Below are 16,238 nucleotides of genomic sequence, written 5' to 3' on the forward strand. Positions count from 1 at the left end.
GACTCTTTTGGGGGGAAGCCTTTCCCACTGACTGCACTGCCTCACCTGGTTCCCCTGAACATAACCTTTTCTGCACACTCACTAGTGACACTATTTGGCGGCCTGTGACCTGCGTGGCCGGGCGCGCCTTTAATAAGCACTGTCTTTGCAAGGTGTCCACGTGGGTCCCTGCTGCGTCAGGGATGAGACGGCAAGGTAGCCCCAGGGAGCAGAAAGGGGGCCAGGAGCTAGTCCTAGGGGCCAGTGAGTGAGAGCGTGAAGGGTGTTCTGCGAGGCCCCAGCCACCCTTGGGAGGAGGAGCCCGGGGCCCGGGCGGTGCCAGCTGTCGTCGCCTTCTGCGAAGGGGCGCCGAGCACTCAGCGCCCGCACACCTGGCGGGGGCAGCAGAGCGAGGTCTCGGCAGGCCGCCCTCCCGGGAGAACTTCCTCTCCGGCCTTCCGCGAACGGAAGAGGCGGGGACGCCCGCCACGCACGGAGCCCGCGGTCCCGGGTCCGCGGCCACGCAGAGGAGCCGGCATCCTTTCTGCGCAAGCGCTGCTCCCGGGGCGGGGGGCGGGGCCTGGACCGTCGAGGGGCGGGGCCAGATCTGGGGCCCGCCTCCACTAGCTCTCGTGAGCCTCCGGGTGCTGGGCACCCCGACTGTTTCAGGCGCTTCAGGTGAGCGGAGGGCGCAGAGGGGTCAGGAAACCTCCCTCGAGGTCGGGTCGTCGGTCTGATCGGGGGTCCATCTGTCCTGTCGCCTGCCGACAGCCGCCTCCGCGGAGAATGGGAGAACAAAGGGAGGGGGCGGTTCTGAAACCCCAGAGGGAATCCGGGGTCCCAGGTACTCTGCCCAGCTGACGCTTTCGGTTTCTCCCCGAGTCAGAGGCGCCAGCCAAGAGACCCTGGGCGGGCGCCTGGCGCAGCTGCCTCTCCGAGTTTGCCTGTCCGTCTCTGTGTCTGTCTCTGTGTCTGTCTGGCTGTCCCCGAGCTTGCCTCCACTTCTAGAACTAAGCTTCCGGTACGCCGACGAGCCGCGAACCTTCAGCCCTTTCCCATGGCAGGTAGGTGGGCGCAAGGCCGGGGTCCCCGTTATCCCCCCACGGACTTGGGAGCTGGGTGTCGCACGCATCCTCCGGGAATGTGCTCCGACTGGCCGGGCGGGGCCCTCCCTTCCTCTCGGGCAGCCGCCGCCCTGCTTCCCCGCCCCATCTTTTTCAGCCTCTTCTCGCCACATTTCCCCCGCAGCCTCGAGGTCCCCCACGGGCTAAGGGGTGAGGGGGTGAGGCTACAGGTCCCTTTCTAATCTACCCCTGTCCCCCACAGGATACTTGCCCCCCAAAGGCTACGCCCCTTCGCCCCCTCCTCCCTACCCTGTGACCGCCGGGTACCCGGAGCAGGTGCCGCATCCCGGGCCCGGGCCCGCGCCAGTGCTCGCCCACGTGCCTGCCCCTGCTCCCGGCTTCGCCCTCTTCCCCTCGCCCGGCCCCAGTGCCCCGGCGCCTGCCTCCGGACCTGCTGCCCCCTTGCTGCTGCCCGGGGTGCCTTCTGGTCTCCAGTTCTTGGTGCAGGTGAGTGGGAGGTGGGAGGGAGCCGCGGCGGGAAGGCACCGACGCTTCCGGGCTGCCGGCTGAGGTGGGCGCGGCCCCTGCTCTCTTTCCAGATTGATCAGATCTTGATTCACCAGAAGGCTGAGCGAGTGGAAAGTGAGTGGAAGGACGAGTAGGTTGGTCCCGGTGACAGGGGCGGAGGTAGTGGGCTGTTGGGCAGGCACTGGTGCCTGAGCCCCGTGTCGCCCCTTGGCAGTGCTCCTAGGCTGGGACACAAGTAACCGGTATGAACTGCGCTCAGGGGCTGGGCAGCCCCTGGGTCAGGCGGCTGAGGAGAGCAACTGCTGCGCCCGTCTGTGCTGCGGGGCCCGCCGGCCCCTTCGTGTCCGCCTGGTGGATCCCGGGGACCGAGAGGTGCTGCGCCTGCTCCGCCCGCTCCACTGTGGCTGCAGCTGCTGCCCCTGTGGCCTCCAGGAGGTGGGCGGGGGGGATGGGCTGGGGAGGCTGGGGTAGGGGGCCGGCGGCGATGCAGAGGACGATGGGGCATCCCCCACCCGCGTGAGGCGTGGGAGTGAGCAGGGGGCCTGGAGGTCTGCTGAGGTGGATGGCAGGTGGTCCAGTAAAGGCGGTGGGAGTTCTTGTGAGGGGGGACAGGTGACAGAGCTGGAACGGTGAGAGCTTGGGCCAGGGCTCCCTGGCTCAGCAGTAACCCTGTCTGCCTTCCACTCCAGATGGAAGTACAGTCTCCACCGGGCACCACCATTGGCCATGTGCTACAGACCTGGCATCCCTTCCTCCCCAAGTTCTCCATTCAAGATGCTGATCGCCATACAGTCCTGCGAGTGGTAGGGCCCTGCTGGACCTGTGGCTGTGGCACAGACACCAACTTTGAGGTATCAAGAATAAAGGGAGCCCTAGCAGATTTGGCTCAGTGGCTACAGCGTAGGCCTGTGGACTGAAGGGCCCCGGGGTTCGATTCCAGACAAGGGCCTGGTTGCAGGCTCAATCCCCAGCCCTGGCGGGGGTGCATGCGGGAGGCAACCAATCGATGTACCTCTCTCACATTGATCTCTCTCTCTCCCTTCCACTCTCTCTGCAATAGAAAAAATATCCTCAGGTGAGGATTAAAAAAAAAAAAAGAATCAGGGGAGATTCCTGGGACCTTCATAAACCAAGATGGAAGCTTCCACAAAGCAGACTGGTCAACACTGAGGTCAAGACACTGAGCTCATTAATCCAAATTCACTGTGACTCCTACCACATTCCCAGTGTTCCTTCATTTAGAAATAGGATGGCTCTATGGTCTTATAAAAGCATGACAAAGAGGGTTTTATCTTGAGGGCCAATGCTCATTGTTACCTACAGCCCCGTGTTGAGGGGGGAAACAATCTAAGGGTGAAGATGATTATTAAGTCTGCTGCCATGGGCTAGACCCATGTGACTGCTGTGCATGAGTTTGTGAGCTCAGGCCCTGGAGCAAGCACTACGGATTAACATCCTGAGGATTACCTTGCCAACCTAGAAGCCCAAATGGTCCCTCCAACCTGAATTCAGGTGATATCCTTCACATCATGTATTCCTATCACCAACCTGGAGCCTGGAGAACCCAAGTGGTGACAGTTTCTAGAAGACAGAGCACTTTACAGACCCTTGAATTCTTTTTGTTTGTTAAGATTTTTAGAGAGTGGAAGGGCGAGGGAGAGAGAAAAAACATCAATGTGAGAGGAAAACATCAATTGGCTGCCTCCTGCACACCCCCTCCTGGGGATCGAGCCCAAAACCCAAGCATGTGTCCTGACTGGGAATCGAACCAGCAACCTTTCAGTGCATGGGATGACGCCCAACCAACTGAGCCACACTGACCAGGGCCAGACCCTTGAATTCTTTAAGGGATAGTTACCTGTGCAGATAAGGGAGAAATAATAGTTATAATGCAGTAGATTTTCCAAGGCATCTGATGAGGTGTCCTACCTAAGGTTACTTTTAAAAATTGAGTCACCTTAGCAGCTGAGGGGAGATTCTGTGATAGGTACTGGTTGGGAAAGATATAATTTGGTAACTTCTGGATGGGAATGTGTAGACTCTGGGGTTCTCATAGGGCCAGTCTCCCTTTTACATAATTATGAATGGTCCATATTTGGGGCTGTACTCTTGGGACCACAGGGTTGGCTGGGAGAGACCCTGCCCAGCATGGGACTGGTCATCAAGTGTCCCAGAGGTGTAGGACAGTGAGGGAGGGGGATGGGAAGGACATAGAAGGGAATCATGCTAGTTCTAGTCACTGGAGAACAAGCATATGAAACGGACCAGTCACTGTGAGTTACCACCTACATTAGCAGGGCCTAGTGCTGCTGGGCCCAGAGGGTCCAGTGGAAAGCATGGTCCTCAGAGGCTACTTACTGCTGTCCTGTCCCCCCAGGAGAGGGCCTGGATCCCCTCTAGATGAGGCTTGCATACAGTGCTAGTCAGGGGCCCTCCCTACTTTTCAGAGGAAATGCACCCCTTTGGGCAGACACAGCCTCCTAGGAGCCCTGTTGGCTGATAGGTTTCAGTCTCCCTTGCCTTCTTGGTCAAGCTACTTTGTACAGGGCACAAACTGCACCATGTGTGGGTGGCAGGGACTTTGGTAATAAAAACACCTAGCAACCAGCCATACACTAAGAAGATTAGACTCTATTATGCTTCCATTTCTCTCTCCACTGATGTTCAGTTGTCATGTGCAGCCCTTCAAGAGAAACAGATCTAAGTCTGAATCCTGATTTTTGCTATATACAGTGGTACCTCGGTTTTCCAACGTCTTGGTTGACGAACATTTCGGTTTAGGAACGCCATAAACCCAGAAGTAAACGCTTCGGTTTTCGAACATGCCCCGCGGCTTCCGCTGAGTGCAAGATCCTGAGGCCTAGCTGTCGGCTGTTGATCCCTCGGTTTTCTAACATTTCAGAGCTCGAACGGCCTTCCAGAACGGATCATATTCGAAAACCGAGGTACCACTGTAGTCACAGTGTGACCTATGGTGACTCAGTTTCCCCAGAAGTCACATGGAAACCCAAGGTTGTTAGGAGGATTCTATAAGTGTAGAGCCAGCATCGTTCACACAGCGTGACTGGGAGTGAGACTAGAGACAGGTGAGAGCAGCTGCATCCACCCTAGTTGGGTCTTTTCTTCCTGCTCCCCCTCCTGACAGGTGAAGACTCCGGATGAGTCCCGCAGTGTGGGCCGCATCAGCAAGCAGTGGGGGGGGCTGCTCCAAGAAGCCCTCACGGATGCAGATGACTTTGGCTTGCAGTTCCCGCTGGATCTGGACGTGAGAGTGAAGGCTGTACTGCTGGGAGCCACATTCCTCATTGTGAGTTGGCTGCCCCTCCTTTGTTCCCACTGGGGGTTTTGTGCATTTCCTGGCCTCCTGCTAGGAAAGGGTTAGGAACAGACTTTCTGGGGGTTGCAGTTCCAGACCTGGGTTGTGATAGCTGAGCCAGGCCAGCCCAGCCACATCTCCTGTTGACAGTACCCTCCCCTCAGGACTACATGTTCTTCGAGAAGAGAGGAGGCACTGGGCCCTCTGCCATCACCAGCTAGACGGCATCTCAGGGTGAGGAGACCATCACCTCAACCAGAATTCAAGATGATCACCTGCCCTGGCCTGGCTCCTCCTCAGAGGCAGACCCTTTTCTCCATGTACAATGCAGAGGACACACAAGGATGTCTAAGAGGCTGGGGGCCATGGTCCCCCATCCCTACCCTACTCCCCTGGCCTCCTTCACCTGTGGCCCCCACAGAAGGGTATGTATGAGAGCCCTTCCCCTGCTCTCTCTCACCACTGTCTCCAGCAATCCCTCAGCACACAGGTATTTTGGCTTTCGAACTTGCCCTACTCAGTTCCTCCCACCCCCTTCCAGGACCTCTGCTCTGGGTGAGGCCTTTGGAATCCAGGGCTCTGGAGCTTTACAACAGAGCTAGGGTGGGAAAGGGTAAGCAGCACCAAAGATGGCTGATATGGCCACCCTTCCCTGCCTTAGCTTGACCAATTATTTCAGCCTCAGAACATGGCACTCAGAGGGTATTCCCACTTCCCAGCAACAGCTCTAGGGCCTAGGCCCCAGTGCCAACCTCCTCTCTCCCTTGGCCCCTGCCCTCAGCTGGTGCTTGCTGCAGCTCCATGTGCCTTAACCACCCCTTCCTTCCCTGTTCCTACAAAGGAGGCTGCATCTTTGTATGTTATATTCATATAAACTTTGTAACTTTTTGGACACTAGAAGATATATGTAATGGGAGAGGGTAGAAGAAATAATTGGTGTGGGAAGAAACAAAGGGAAATATGACAGCTGCGTTGGGTGGGGCTGTCCCATCTCATAATCCATGCTGCCAGGATCAAGTGTCCTTGCATCCAGGACAGCAACTTGCATCCCCCATGATGGCCCCGGCCCAAGCCAAGGCAGTTTGGGCCATGTGCCCCAAGTCAGTATGGCTGCTTCCATCACCCAACATGGCTATTCCCACAGGGCTCAGTGTGGCAGCTGAAGGCAGCTCAGGATGGCTGTTCCCATGGTTCAGTATGGCCACTTGATCACTCTCTGTAGCAAGTAGAAGCTTCCTATAGGTATGATGTGTAGCAGCTCTGTTCCTCCAAGTCCTCTTCCTGGTTGGAAATGTGGTTGGCAGAGTTGACTAGATCCTTCTATGACCCAGCCAGCTCAGAGGCCAAGGGGCAGGGTAGGAGGAGACACTCGTCAGTGCCTGACTCTGGACTCCTCCTATACCTGCCTATGGCAGGCTCTCTTCAGGTGGGAAAGTATACCCTTCCAGGACCTTGTTCTGGTTCTGCTTGGCCCCCATGGTCAGGCCCTTGGTGCATGATGGTGTCCATGTCTAAAGGAGCAGAGCTCAGGGCCGAGCCAGGACATAGCGACTGGCTGCTGAGAGGTCCCACTGGTAATGCTCCAAGATGTGCCGGCAGTCAGCTCTGGACCGGCTGCTCAGGTGGAAGAGCTGGTCTACCTGTGGAAGCAGGAGGGAGGGCAGTTGACTGCCAGAGGGCAGGGGCAGGAGAGGTGGCAACCCAAGAGAAGGGTCTGGCTTTACCTTAAGGTTCTGGATGGCAGAAACCACATCTCCTCCAGTGGCTCTTAGTGCCACCTGGCACTCCTGGTAGGTGACTCCATGTACGCTCAGCTCCACCTGCAGGGGACAAAGCCTCACTTAGCATCTTACCCCAGCCTGTAGCCCCTTCTGGACACCAGGCCACTTCAGGGGGGCCTCACCTCCATAACCCTCTTCTGCAGCTCAGGGTCAGACAAGAGATCTCCAGAGAGAACAGTAGCTTTGCTGGCCCCAGATGCTCCCAAGGGGTGACTGTGCAGGGGTTCTCTTCTGGGCCAGGAAGGCCGTTCCCTGGGGGGCTGGCTGGGCTGAGAAGAGCTGGAGGCAAAGGGTGGGCAGGATGGCAGGCCTGGGGGTCCCTGGGGCACATCTCTGGCTTTTCGAAGTTCAGGGGGGCTCAAACCACCCCCTGTGGGGCAGGGGCCCAGGGACAGAACAGATTCCAGACTCTTGGAAATGCCTGCACAGTGACAAAAAAACAACTTGAGAGGAAGCCCAGATGCTGGGCCTTGCCTTCTCCCCACTCTCTGTCTGCTTATGCTCTCTTCAGGTGGTCCTTGTGTTAGGTGGGACAATAAGACAGGTGTGCAGAACAGACACCGGGCCTAGGCAGCTAAGTACCCAAAGAACTGGGAGTGTAGGCGCTGCAGGAGGAGATGCTGTTCAGTGGAGAAGGCAGATTTTAAATGACAGATGGGATGTCAACAGGCAGAATGAAGTAGGGGAAGGAAGTCGTATGTGGGGAAATCATATATGCAGAATCATATATGTATTCAGAGCAGGGGCAGAACTGGAGGATTGTTCTTGATCTCAGACCTCCCCCCCCATACCCACCTTTTACCCTCTGCAGGGCCTTGTTCCTTCTCTGACACTGTGCTGGAGGTAGCTCCCGAAGCTTTGCCTTCACTCTGACCCTGCTGGAGAGTGATCCAGTTCATTTTCCACCTCAGTCCCAACCCACATATCAATGTTCCTTCCCAAAGAATCTCTGGTACTCCCTGGCTGACTGAGACCCAGAGTGGAAGCTTCACCTGGAAGGCAAGTCCAGCCTCCCAGCTTCACCCGGGCCCCTCCCCAAGCTTCCCTTCCAGAGCAGTTGCTGAACTTGGTTCCCCCAGCCCAGCTCTGTCCCCCACTCTTTCAGGTCCTCACCCATCTATGTTTTCCCGGCTTTGCTCTCCCTGGGGAGGGGAGCCTCTGTGGACTGGACAGGTGGCTGGTGAGCCCTTCAAGTCTGCCAGCGTCACTGCCGAGGCTGGGAAGCTGCCCACTTTGAGTGTGCGACCATTCTGGCCCTTCCAGGTTGTGGAGCTGGGGCTGTGGGAAGAGGCTGGTGAAGGAGGTGAGAGCAAGCAGGGAGTGGAGGCTGGGCTCCCGCCAGCATTCGGCTCACAAGCTGTGTGCCATGGAGCTGCATCTGCCTGGAGGAAGGAAAGCCCTTTTCTCCCTAACACAAAAAGGCTCTATGGGCTGCTGTGGCTCCAGCCAGGAGGCCAGGATTGGTGGAGCTCTCAAGGCCCAGTGGGGAGAGGAGGAAATGGAGCAGAGGATCAGGGTTGAAGGAGTTGGGGAGGAGCAGAAAAGAGGCCGGGTCAGACAGTTGGGGAGGGAGTCCTCCTCCTGGGGATTCGTGGGAAACATGAGGCCCTCACCTGCCCTCAATGATAGTGATGGGATCACCAGACTCCATCTTCAGGGCACCTGGCTCTGTGACATCCCTCACACAACGCCCCTCAGGAGGCCAGGCCTGTAGAGACAGGAGGAAAGGGTGGCTGTGCTTGTGGCTTGAGAGAGGGTATCATGGAGCAGGGAAGAAAGGAGACTCCTCTTTGTTTATGCACCCACCAATCAAACCCATTTCAGGTGTGTCCTCTGTCCTGGGCCCAGGTTGAGACTGTCCCTGTCCCCCAATTGTAGTCCAGTGGAGATGGCAGACCTGGATCCCATGCCAAGCTGGACACAGCCCAGGGGTCAGAGAGCAACAGAAGGGGGGGCCTGTCTCTACCTAGAGAGATCAAGGGGGGCATCATCCTATGTACTTTTATTCCACACCCAGGCCCATCACATCCACCTCCCAAGCACCTCTGGAAAGTTTCTATTTCTCTTCAGCTCCACTGTCTCGACCCTCATCCAGACTCTTCATATCACTTCTCCACAGCCATTGTCTCCTACCTGGTCTTCCCATCTTCAGTATCATCCCTCTAATCCATCCCTGCACCAAGCCAGAGTGATACAGTATGTAAAGTTGTCTTGTTCCTTCTCTGCTCAGAATTCTCCCATGACTCCCAAGTGCCCTCAGAGTAAAAACTAAATGCCTTTAACAGTGTAACCCTTCCAGTCAATACGGCAGCATAGGTAAATGCAGTACACTCTTCCACGACCACATCAAAAATACAACTAAACTACATAACAACTATCCTATCATTCAAAACTGCCTGAAATCTAGCTGAATGGCAGTCCTACACTAAGGATATAAAGAAGTCACATGGAGACTGGTAGGAGGGGTAGAGATGCAGAATGAGCTGGTCCCACACCCAGGTATGGCAGATAAAAATTGGGAGGGATATCTTGGCTGCAGAGGTCTTCCTCTGAGGAGCGAGGGGTCCCAGCTCCACCCCAGGCTCCCCACTCCAGGGTTCTAGTACCCAGAAGAGAAGTCCCCCTAACTTGTGCTGTGAAAACCAGTGGGGATTGTGGCTGAGTGGGATGGAAGACTTCTGGAGTCCCAGGCAGTTCCTCTTAAAGGTCGTGAGCACAGACTTACTTGGATTCACTCCCTCAGAGCTCCAGCACTGGGGCAGTAGCTCAGAAAGCACCAGGGACATACAGGGAGGAACCGAAGTGTCTGGCATCAGGGAAAGAGCTGGAAGGGCAGCTTTCTCCCAGATAAAAGTGCTGACAGAGGCCATTGTTCCTTTTCTGAGTCCTTCCCCCACAGAGCTGGCAGGTGGGTACCATTATCTGAGTCTCCATCAACCTGGCTATCACTGTTTGCTCAGCCCTGGTGGTTCCGTGAGACCTCGCCCCACCAACTTTCATGCCTACCCAAGCTGTTTCCAGTGGCTTTTCCATATGAATGGCCTATCTTGGCTCATGCTTCAGACTTTCCCAGCATTTCTCAAACAAGCAGCATCCCGCCTTGGCATGCCCCATACCTCTCCCTAAGTGGCCCCAGGCCCCACATAGTGGCAGCTGGCCTTGGTTTGCAGCTTGGCCTCTCCTGGGCAACTCTAAGCTTAGCGCAAGTACCAGCCATTTGCAGATCACTTTGTAGCTCATGCTGGGTGACCCTGGGCAGAACACAGGCAGCTGCGGATCTTTGCCTGCACCTCCAGGAGGTCCCAGAGCCAGTGCACCCAGCGGACATCTTCAGACCATGTTGAAGGACCACCCAACCACCTCTGCAAGTGATACACTCAAGGAGTGGACTCAGTGGACACCAGAGCCCCACTGAAGTAAGTCCTCTTTCCTGGGGTGGGCTCCTGCACAGCTGATCTTCCATGGTGGTTGCAGTCAGTCCTTGCAGCCAGTTGGCCTGGGTAAATCCCTCCTACAGAAATCAGGGCTCAATTACGACATGAGGGTGTACACAGCCCACAGGAAGGGGTGGGCACACCTGGAGTGCCCAGCTTGGGTGAATGGGGAGGCTGTGCCTCTGGCCCTACAGGACATGTACTACATTAGGCCATTTTACTGAGCCTGGGAGACAAAGCAGCTCTACCTAATACATAGAAACAAACACAGAGAGGCTGCCAAAATGAGGAAACAAACAAACATGTCCCAAATGAAAGAACAGAACAAAACTCCAGAAAAATAACTAAACAAAATGGGGACAAGCAATCTACTAGAGGCAGAATTCAAACAGTTTTATAAGGATGCTCAGTGAACTCAGGGGAAGAGTAGATGAGCTTTAAAAGAACTTCAACAGCATTAAAAAAGGACAGCCCTAGCTGGTTTGGCTCAGTGGTTAGAACATTGGCCTGCAGACTGAAGAGTCCTGGGTTCAATTCTGACCAAGGGCACATACCTCAGTTGCAGGCTCAATCTCCAGGCCTGGTCAGGGCACATGCGGGAGGCAACCAATTGATGTGTTTCTATCTCTCTCCCTTCCACTCTCTCTGAAAAGCAATGGAAAAAATATCCTCAGATGAGGATTTAAAAAAAAAAAAAGGGACATGGGGCCAAGCTGGTGTGGCTTAGTTGGTTGAGTCTCGTCCCATGCAACAGGAGGTCACCAGTTCGATTCCTGATCAGGGCAAATGCCCAGGTTGTAGGCTCAATCTCCAGTAGGGGGTGTGTAGAAGGCAGATGATCAATGTTTCTCTCATTGATGTTTCTATCTCTCTCTTTCCCTCTCCCTTCCTCTCTCTGAAATGAATAAAAACATTAAAAAAAGAACCAGTCAGAAATGAAAGATACCCTAACTGAAATGAAGAATAATTTACAGGGAATCAATAGTAGAGTAGATAGAGCTGAGAAACAAAACAGCGATTTAGAATATAAAGAAGCAAAAAGCACTCAATCAGAACAGCAAAAAGAAAAAAAAAAATCCAAAAAAATGAGGAGAGATCAGGAGCCTCTGGGACAACATCAAGTGTACTAACATTTGCATCATGGGGGTGCAAGAAGGAGAAGAGAGAGAGCAAGAAATTGAAAACCTATTTTAAAAAGTGACAGAGCCCTGGCCCAGGTGGTTGGAGCATCATCCCACACATCGAAAGGTTGCAGGTTCAATCCCCAGTCAGGGCACAAAGCTAGTTTCAGATTTGATCCCTGGTTGGGCGCATATGGGAGGCAACTGATCATTGTTTTTCTCTCACAGAGATGGTTCTCTCTCTCTCTCTTTTTTGAGTGCTGTGACTCTAAGTCAGTCACTCTTTAAAAAAAAATTTTTTTAATCCTCACTGAGGATATTTTTTCCATTGATTTTCAGAGGGAGTGAAAGGGAGAGAGGAGTGAGAGAAAGAGAAAAATATTGATGAGAGAGACACATCAATTGATTGTTTCTCGAACATGCCGCTCCCAGACTGGGGTGGGGCCAGGGATTAAATCTGCAACCGAGGTATGTGCCCTTAACTGGGAATCAAACCTGTGACCCTTTGGTGTGGGGGCTGCTGCTCCAAACACTGAGGAACACCAGCCAGGGCCCTTCCTCTCACTAGAAAAAAAAAAAAATCAATGGAAATTATCCTCAGGTGAGGATTCAAAAAAATAATAATTGCCCTGGCCAGTGTGGCTCGGTTGGGCACTGTCCAGTGCACCAAAAGGTTGCTGGTTTGATTTCAAGTTAGGGTACATGCCTGGGTTTTGGGCTTGATCTCCAGTGGGGGGTGGGGGTCGCACTTGCTTCGATGTTTCTCACTTCTTCCTTTCTCTCTAAAATCAATAAACTATTCTTTAAAACATAAAAAAATAAATAAATAAAATAAAATAATGATGGAAAACTTCCCTAACCTGGTGAAGGAAATAGACATACAAGTGCAGGAACTGCAGAGAGTCCCAAATAAGATGAACCCAAAGAGGCCCAAACCAAGACACATAATAATTAAAATGAAAAGGTTGCCCTGGCTGATGTGGCTCAGTGGTTAGAGTGTTGGCCTGGGCACTGAGGGGAGTGGGTGCAATTCCCAGTCAAGGACATGTACCTGGGTTCGATCCCCAGCCCTAGTCAGGGCAAGTGCAGGAGGTAACCAATCAATATTTCTCTTTCTCTCCCTCTCTCTCCCTCTCTCTCTCCCTCTCCCTCTCTCCCTCTCTCCCTCTCTCCCTCTCTCCCTCTCTCCCTCTCTCCCTCCCTCTTCCTTCCTCTCTCTCTAAAAAATCAATTTAAAAAAAAAACAGAAATAGACTCATACATACAGAGAACATTTTGATTGTTGCCAGATGGGAGAGGAAGTAGGGGAGATGGGTGGAAAAGGTGAAGGGACCAAGAAGTACAAATATGTAGTAACAGAACAGCCATGGGGATGTAAAGTAGGGAATATAGTCAATAATATTCCAGCCTGGCCAGTGTGTCTCAGTGGTGCATGCACCAAGAGGTTGCTGGTTCGATTCCCGGTTAGGAAACATCCCTGGGTTTTGGGCTTGTTTCCCAGTACAGGGTGTGCAGGAGGCAGCCGATTGGTGTTTCTCTCTTGTCGATGTTTCTATCTCTTACCCTCTCCCTTCCTCTCTCTCTAAAACTCAATAGAAACATATTTTTTTAAATATTCTAATAACTATGTGTAGGGTCAGATGGGTACAAGATTTATCAGGATGATCACTTAGTAAGTTATATAATGTCTAATCACTGGGTTGTACACCTGAAAATAATATAATATTGTATGTCAACTGTAAATGAAAACTTTTTTAAATTTTTCAAAAAAAATACCAAAAACAGCAGTCATTTAGGGAATAGCTCTGAAGTCAGATAAACTGGTTCAGATCCTAACTCCTCTATTTACATGTACCTTTAGGTAAGTCACCTAAACTGTCAGTGCCTTAACTGCCCAGTCTGTAAAATCAAGATAACAATGACCTTGTTGGGGTTTTGTGAGGATTAAATGAGTGAACATGCATAGGGATACATGTAAGGCACTTAGTACAGTATCTTACACAGATCAAGTGCTCTCTACTTAGCTCTGGTTATTTATCATGCCTTACAGATCCCTCCGTGGGCAGCCCCTGAGCACCTCCACCGCCTTCGTTACATGTACTTCCCCCTCCCACACTGAAACTTTCCTCTCCTCGTCAGACATCCACTTCAACCTACTGCTTCCTGCTCTGTGCTTCCCCTTCTCTGGCCCAGCTTCAGCCCTCAGTCCTTCTGCCTTCATCTCTGTAGCCCAAAGCTGCTCCCCAGGGCTCTTAATGCCTTGCAGGTAGGGACAGTTCTGTCCGGAACAAACAGGGGTCCCAGGCCCTGGCCAGCCCAGGAGTCAGTATTGTTAGTCTTGTGCATGGAATCCTGGGAGAAAGAATGGAGGGGAGAGAGACAGTGTATCTGGGGATACAAGGGTTCCCACCTCTTGGATCAGCTCCTCCAGACAGGAGAAGCTAGGCCGATCAGCAGGGTGGAGGGCCCAGCAGCGCAAGGCGAGGGTGTAGAGGGCCCTGGAGCAGAGAGGAGGCCTAGGCAGCCGAGCGTGGTCCTTCTCCAGCCGCTGCAGGATGAGGTAGGGCGGGACCCAGGCCCAGGGCTCCTTGCCCCCAGAGAACATCTCCCACAGCGTCACCCCAAACATCCACACGTCCGAGGCAGAAGAGAAGGCCCCCTGTCGTAGGCTCTCTGGAGCGCACCTGCGGAAGTGAAGCTGAAGGGGGCTGGATCTGTGACCCTCCGAGCGTCCACCTGCGGCTGAGCACGCATGCCTGCGCTCCCACTGCCCTCGGAAATCCTCCTTTCCAAGCCCTTGCAGACCACGGGCTCCTCTGGGCCCAGGCTCCCTCAGAGGACCAGTTCCCTCCGCACTCCTATTGAGCTAGCTACTGCCCTCCAGAGCGTCGCCCTCTGGACCGGCTTCCCAAACCAGCTCCGGGGGCCCAGCCCTCACTCACCAGGCGTAGGGGATGGGGCGGGGCCCGCCCATAATGTAATGGCCCCGGGCGCCGCCCAGTGGCCGCACCAGCCCGAAGTCGGCCACCTTGATCGTGCGCGGTGAAGTCAGCAGCAAGTTGCGTGTAGCGAGGTCCCGGTGCACCAGCCCGCGAGCCCCGAGGTACGCCATGGCCCCCGCCAACTGCCGCAGGAACAGGCAGAGCAGGGCCACCGGCAGCGGGGGTGTAGGGGCCGGTGCGGTCAAGCGCGCGTGCAGGGAGCCCAGCGGCGCCAGCTCCATCACCTGCCGGAGCACAGCCTTACGAGCGGTGGTCAGGCCCCACGGGATTCTGGCCGCCCACCCTCCCGTCTCACTTCAGCCCGGGCCTGTCCCGGGAGCCACCGTCAGGTCTGCTCACCATCTGGAGAGGCTGGCCCAGTACCAGTCCGTGCAGACGCAGCACATGGGGGTGCTCCAAGTTCATCATGACTGACACCTCTCGAAGGAAGTCCCTCAGCTCTGTGCCCACAGGGCCTTTGGGAGCCACTCGGAGGGACTTTACAGCCACTGGGACCTGGGGGTGTAGGGGGAAGCACCATCAGGCACCGTAGGGGACAGTTATACCAGGGCCAGAGCAGAGAGGGCAGCAGGAGGGAGGGGCAGCTGGCCCCGGTACCCAGAATGAAGTGGGCTCCCTAAGTACTCACACTCTGACCACTAGGCAGTGTCCACAGCCCTCGGTGCACCACACCAAAGCAGCCAGAGCCCAGCAGCTCCCCTCTGCACACAGCACCATCTGGGATCAGACACCTGAGTCCCCCCTCTGGCTCAGGGAGGCATGGAGGGTTGTCTGAAGGTGGGGTGGTCTCCTTCTGCTCGGGGGCAAACCCCCCAAGAATCTGAAACAGGTGGGAAATCAGGTATGTGGGACCCTGCATACCTCTGCCACTCAGCCCAGCCCACTCCCCAGACTAAGCTGGCCCTTTAAACCTCTCATCCCCACCCCAAAACACACACCTTGTAGACCCAGTTCTTAGGCTTGTGCCCCGAACGGTGCCTCTTCAGAGCTTCAGCCAGTCTTCGCTGGGCTGGGGGAGGCCAGAATTAAAAGGCTGGGTAGTATTGCAGCGGGGGGTGGGGTGGGGGTCGAGCAGGATGCAAGGGATTTAAAGGCAAGAAGAGGGCTGGTGTGGGAGGGGCATGGGAGGGTGTAGCAACTAATAGGTTGAGGAAGGAGAGATAGTGCCTCCGGATAGGGGTCCCTCACCAGGTCGGCCCATGCCAATGCCATCCAGGTCCTCAGGTCTTACGAAGTCGAAGTGCTCTGGCCGGGTAACATTCAGCTCCTCAAGTATGGATCGGTAAAACTGGGCCAGCTGGATGTCCCGAAGTAGTCTCAGCAGCCACAGGGAGCCCGCCTCTGGGAGCATGTCTGGAGAAAGAACTCCTCAGGATGGTACACTCTCCTCCGGACACAGAGCCCAGGCTAGGCACCTGAGACAAACACCAAGGATGTGGTCCCCAGCTCCACCCTCAACCATCAGAAACATTCAGGTACAGAAGGAGGGACATCAGAGACAGGTATCCTGCCACTCACACACACAAAGCCCAGGAAGAATGCTCCCCATACCCGAGTCCGAGGTCCTCCACCCCCTTCACCACTGAGAACCCTGCCCTCCGTCACACCTGAGATTTTACCAGACTTCAGGTATGTTGCCCTGCTCACTCTTGAGATGCCCCTGTACCCCTAGGACACCCAGAGACACTGCCCTTTCAGAGCTGAGGCACACCACTGCACACAGCTCATGTACACCTGAGACACCTCTTACACACCTGAGACATGTTAACCTACCACATACATACTAGAGATGCCTAGATGTGCTAACCACACCATACCTCAGAACCTCAGGCATGTAGGTACACACACATGCGTGCACATACACACAAAGGTACACTGCCTCCCACACCCAAACACACACACACACACACACTGAGACCTACAGATATGCTGTAAAAGATGCCTGAGACACCAGGACACGTGTCCTCTCCCATCTGAGACGTTCCAGTATGCTGCCCCAAACACCCAGGCTGA

At 54.7% G+C, this 16,238-nt stretch overlaps 2 protein-coding genes across 4 annotated transcripts; one reads left to right on the forward strand and one right to left on the reverse strand.

Annotated features, from left to right (window-relative positions):
• The first annotated feature begins 950 nt into the window (after nucleotides 1-950).
• On the forward strand, nucleotides 951-5,779 carry PLSCR3 (phospholipid scramblase 3). 2 transcript variants are annotated; one of them, XM_087825900.1, is made up of 7 exons: nucleotides 951-1,043; nucleotides 1,306-1,550; nucleotides 1,643-1,685; nucleotides 1,786-2,006; nucleotides 2,261-2,422; nucleotides 4,717-4,878; nucleotides 5,052-5,779. In XM_087825900.1, exons 1-7 carry the CDS (start codon nucleotides 1,037-1,039, stop codon nucleotides 5,106-5,108), a joined length of 897 nt encoding a protein of 298 aa, XP_087682026.1. In that variant the 5' UTR covers nucleotides 951-1,036; the 3' UTR covers nucleotides 5,109-5,779. The 2 variants fall into 2 exon arrangements, with proteins under 2 accessions (XP_087682026.1, XP_087682027.1); XM_087825901.1 differs by having other exon boundaries at nucleotides 4,819-4,878.
• On the reverse strand, nucleotides 5,755-15,759 carry TNK1 (tyrosine kinase non receptor 1). Of its 2 annotated transcripts, XM_087825903.1 has the most exons (13): nucleotides 15,414-15,759; nucleotides 15,164-15,234; nucleotides 14,854-15,045; nucleotides 14,565-14,720; nucleotides 14,166-14,449; nucleotides 13,634-13,907; nucleotides 8,282-8,376; nucleotides 8,101-8,102; nucleotides 7,782-7,959; nucleotides 7,464-7,543; nucleotides 6,791-7,089; nucleotides 6,612-6,707; nucleotides 5,755-6,527 (listed from the first exon to the last, which is right to left on the reverse strand). In XM_087825903.1, exons 1-13 carry the CDS (start codon nucleotides 15,574-15,576, stop codon nucleotides 6,414-6,416), a joined length of 2,004 nt encoding a protein of 667 aa, XP_087682029.1. In that variant the 5' UTR covers nucleotides 15,577-15,759; the 3' UTR covers nucleotides 5,755-6,413. The 2 variants fall into 2 exon arrangements, with proteins under 2 accessions (XP_087682029.1, XP_087682028.1); XM_087825902.1 differs by lacking the exon at nucleotides 8,101-8,102 and having other exon boundaries at nucleotides 5,755-6,707; nucleotides 7,782-7,940; nucleotides 15,414-15,606.
• Nucleotides 15,760-16,238: the final 479 nt, after the last annotated feature.

This window comes from Miniopterus natalensis, chromosome 17 (assembly GCF_054644295.1).
Source record: "Miniopterus natalensis isolate mMinNat1 chromosome 17, mMinNat1.hap1, whole genome shotgun sequence".
NCBI classification, from domain to species: domain Eukaryota; kingdom Metazoa; phylum Chordata; class Mammalia; order Chiroptera; family Miniopteridae; genus Miniopterus; species Miniopterus natalensis.

Coding starts and splice junctions, on each gene's coding strand:
- TNK1 (XM_087825902.1), bottom strand. CDS start 15,576: ATGCTCCCAGAGGCGGGCTCCCTGTGGCTGCTGAGACTACTTCGGGAC. Junction 7,090..7,463: donor GGCCCTGCAGAGGGTAAAAG/GTGGGTATGGGG, acceptor GTCACTGTGCAG/GCATTTCCAAGAGTCTGGAA. Junction 6,708..6,790: donor TGCAGAAGAGGGTTATGGAG/GTGAGGCCCCCC, acceptor TGTCCCCTGCAG/GTGGAGCTGAGCGTACATGG.
- PLSCR3 (XM_087825900.1), top strand. Junction 1,686..1,785: donor GAAGGCTGAGCGAGTGGAAA/GTGAGTGGAAGG, acceptor GCCCCTTGGCAG/TGCTCCTAGGCTGGGACACA. Junction 2,007..2,260: donor GCCCCTGTGGCCTCCAGGAG/GTGGGCGGGGGG, acceptor CTTCCACTCCAG/ATGGAAGTACAGTCTCCACC.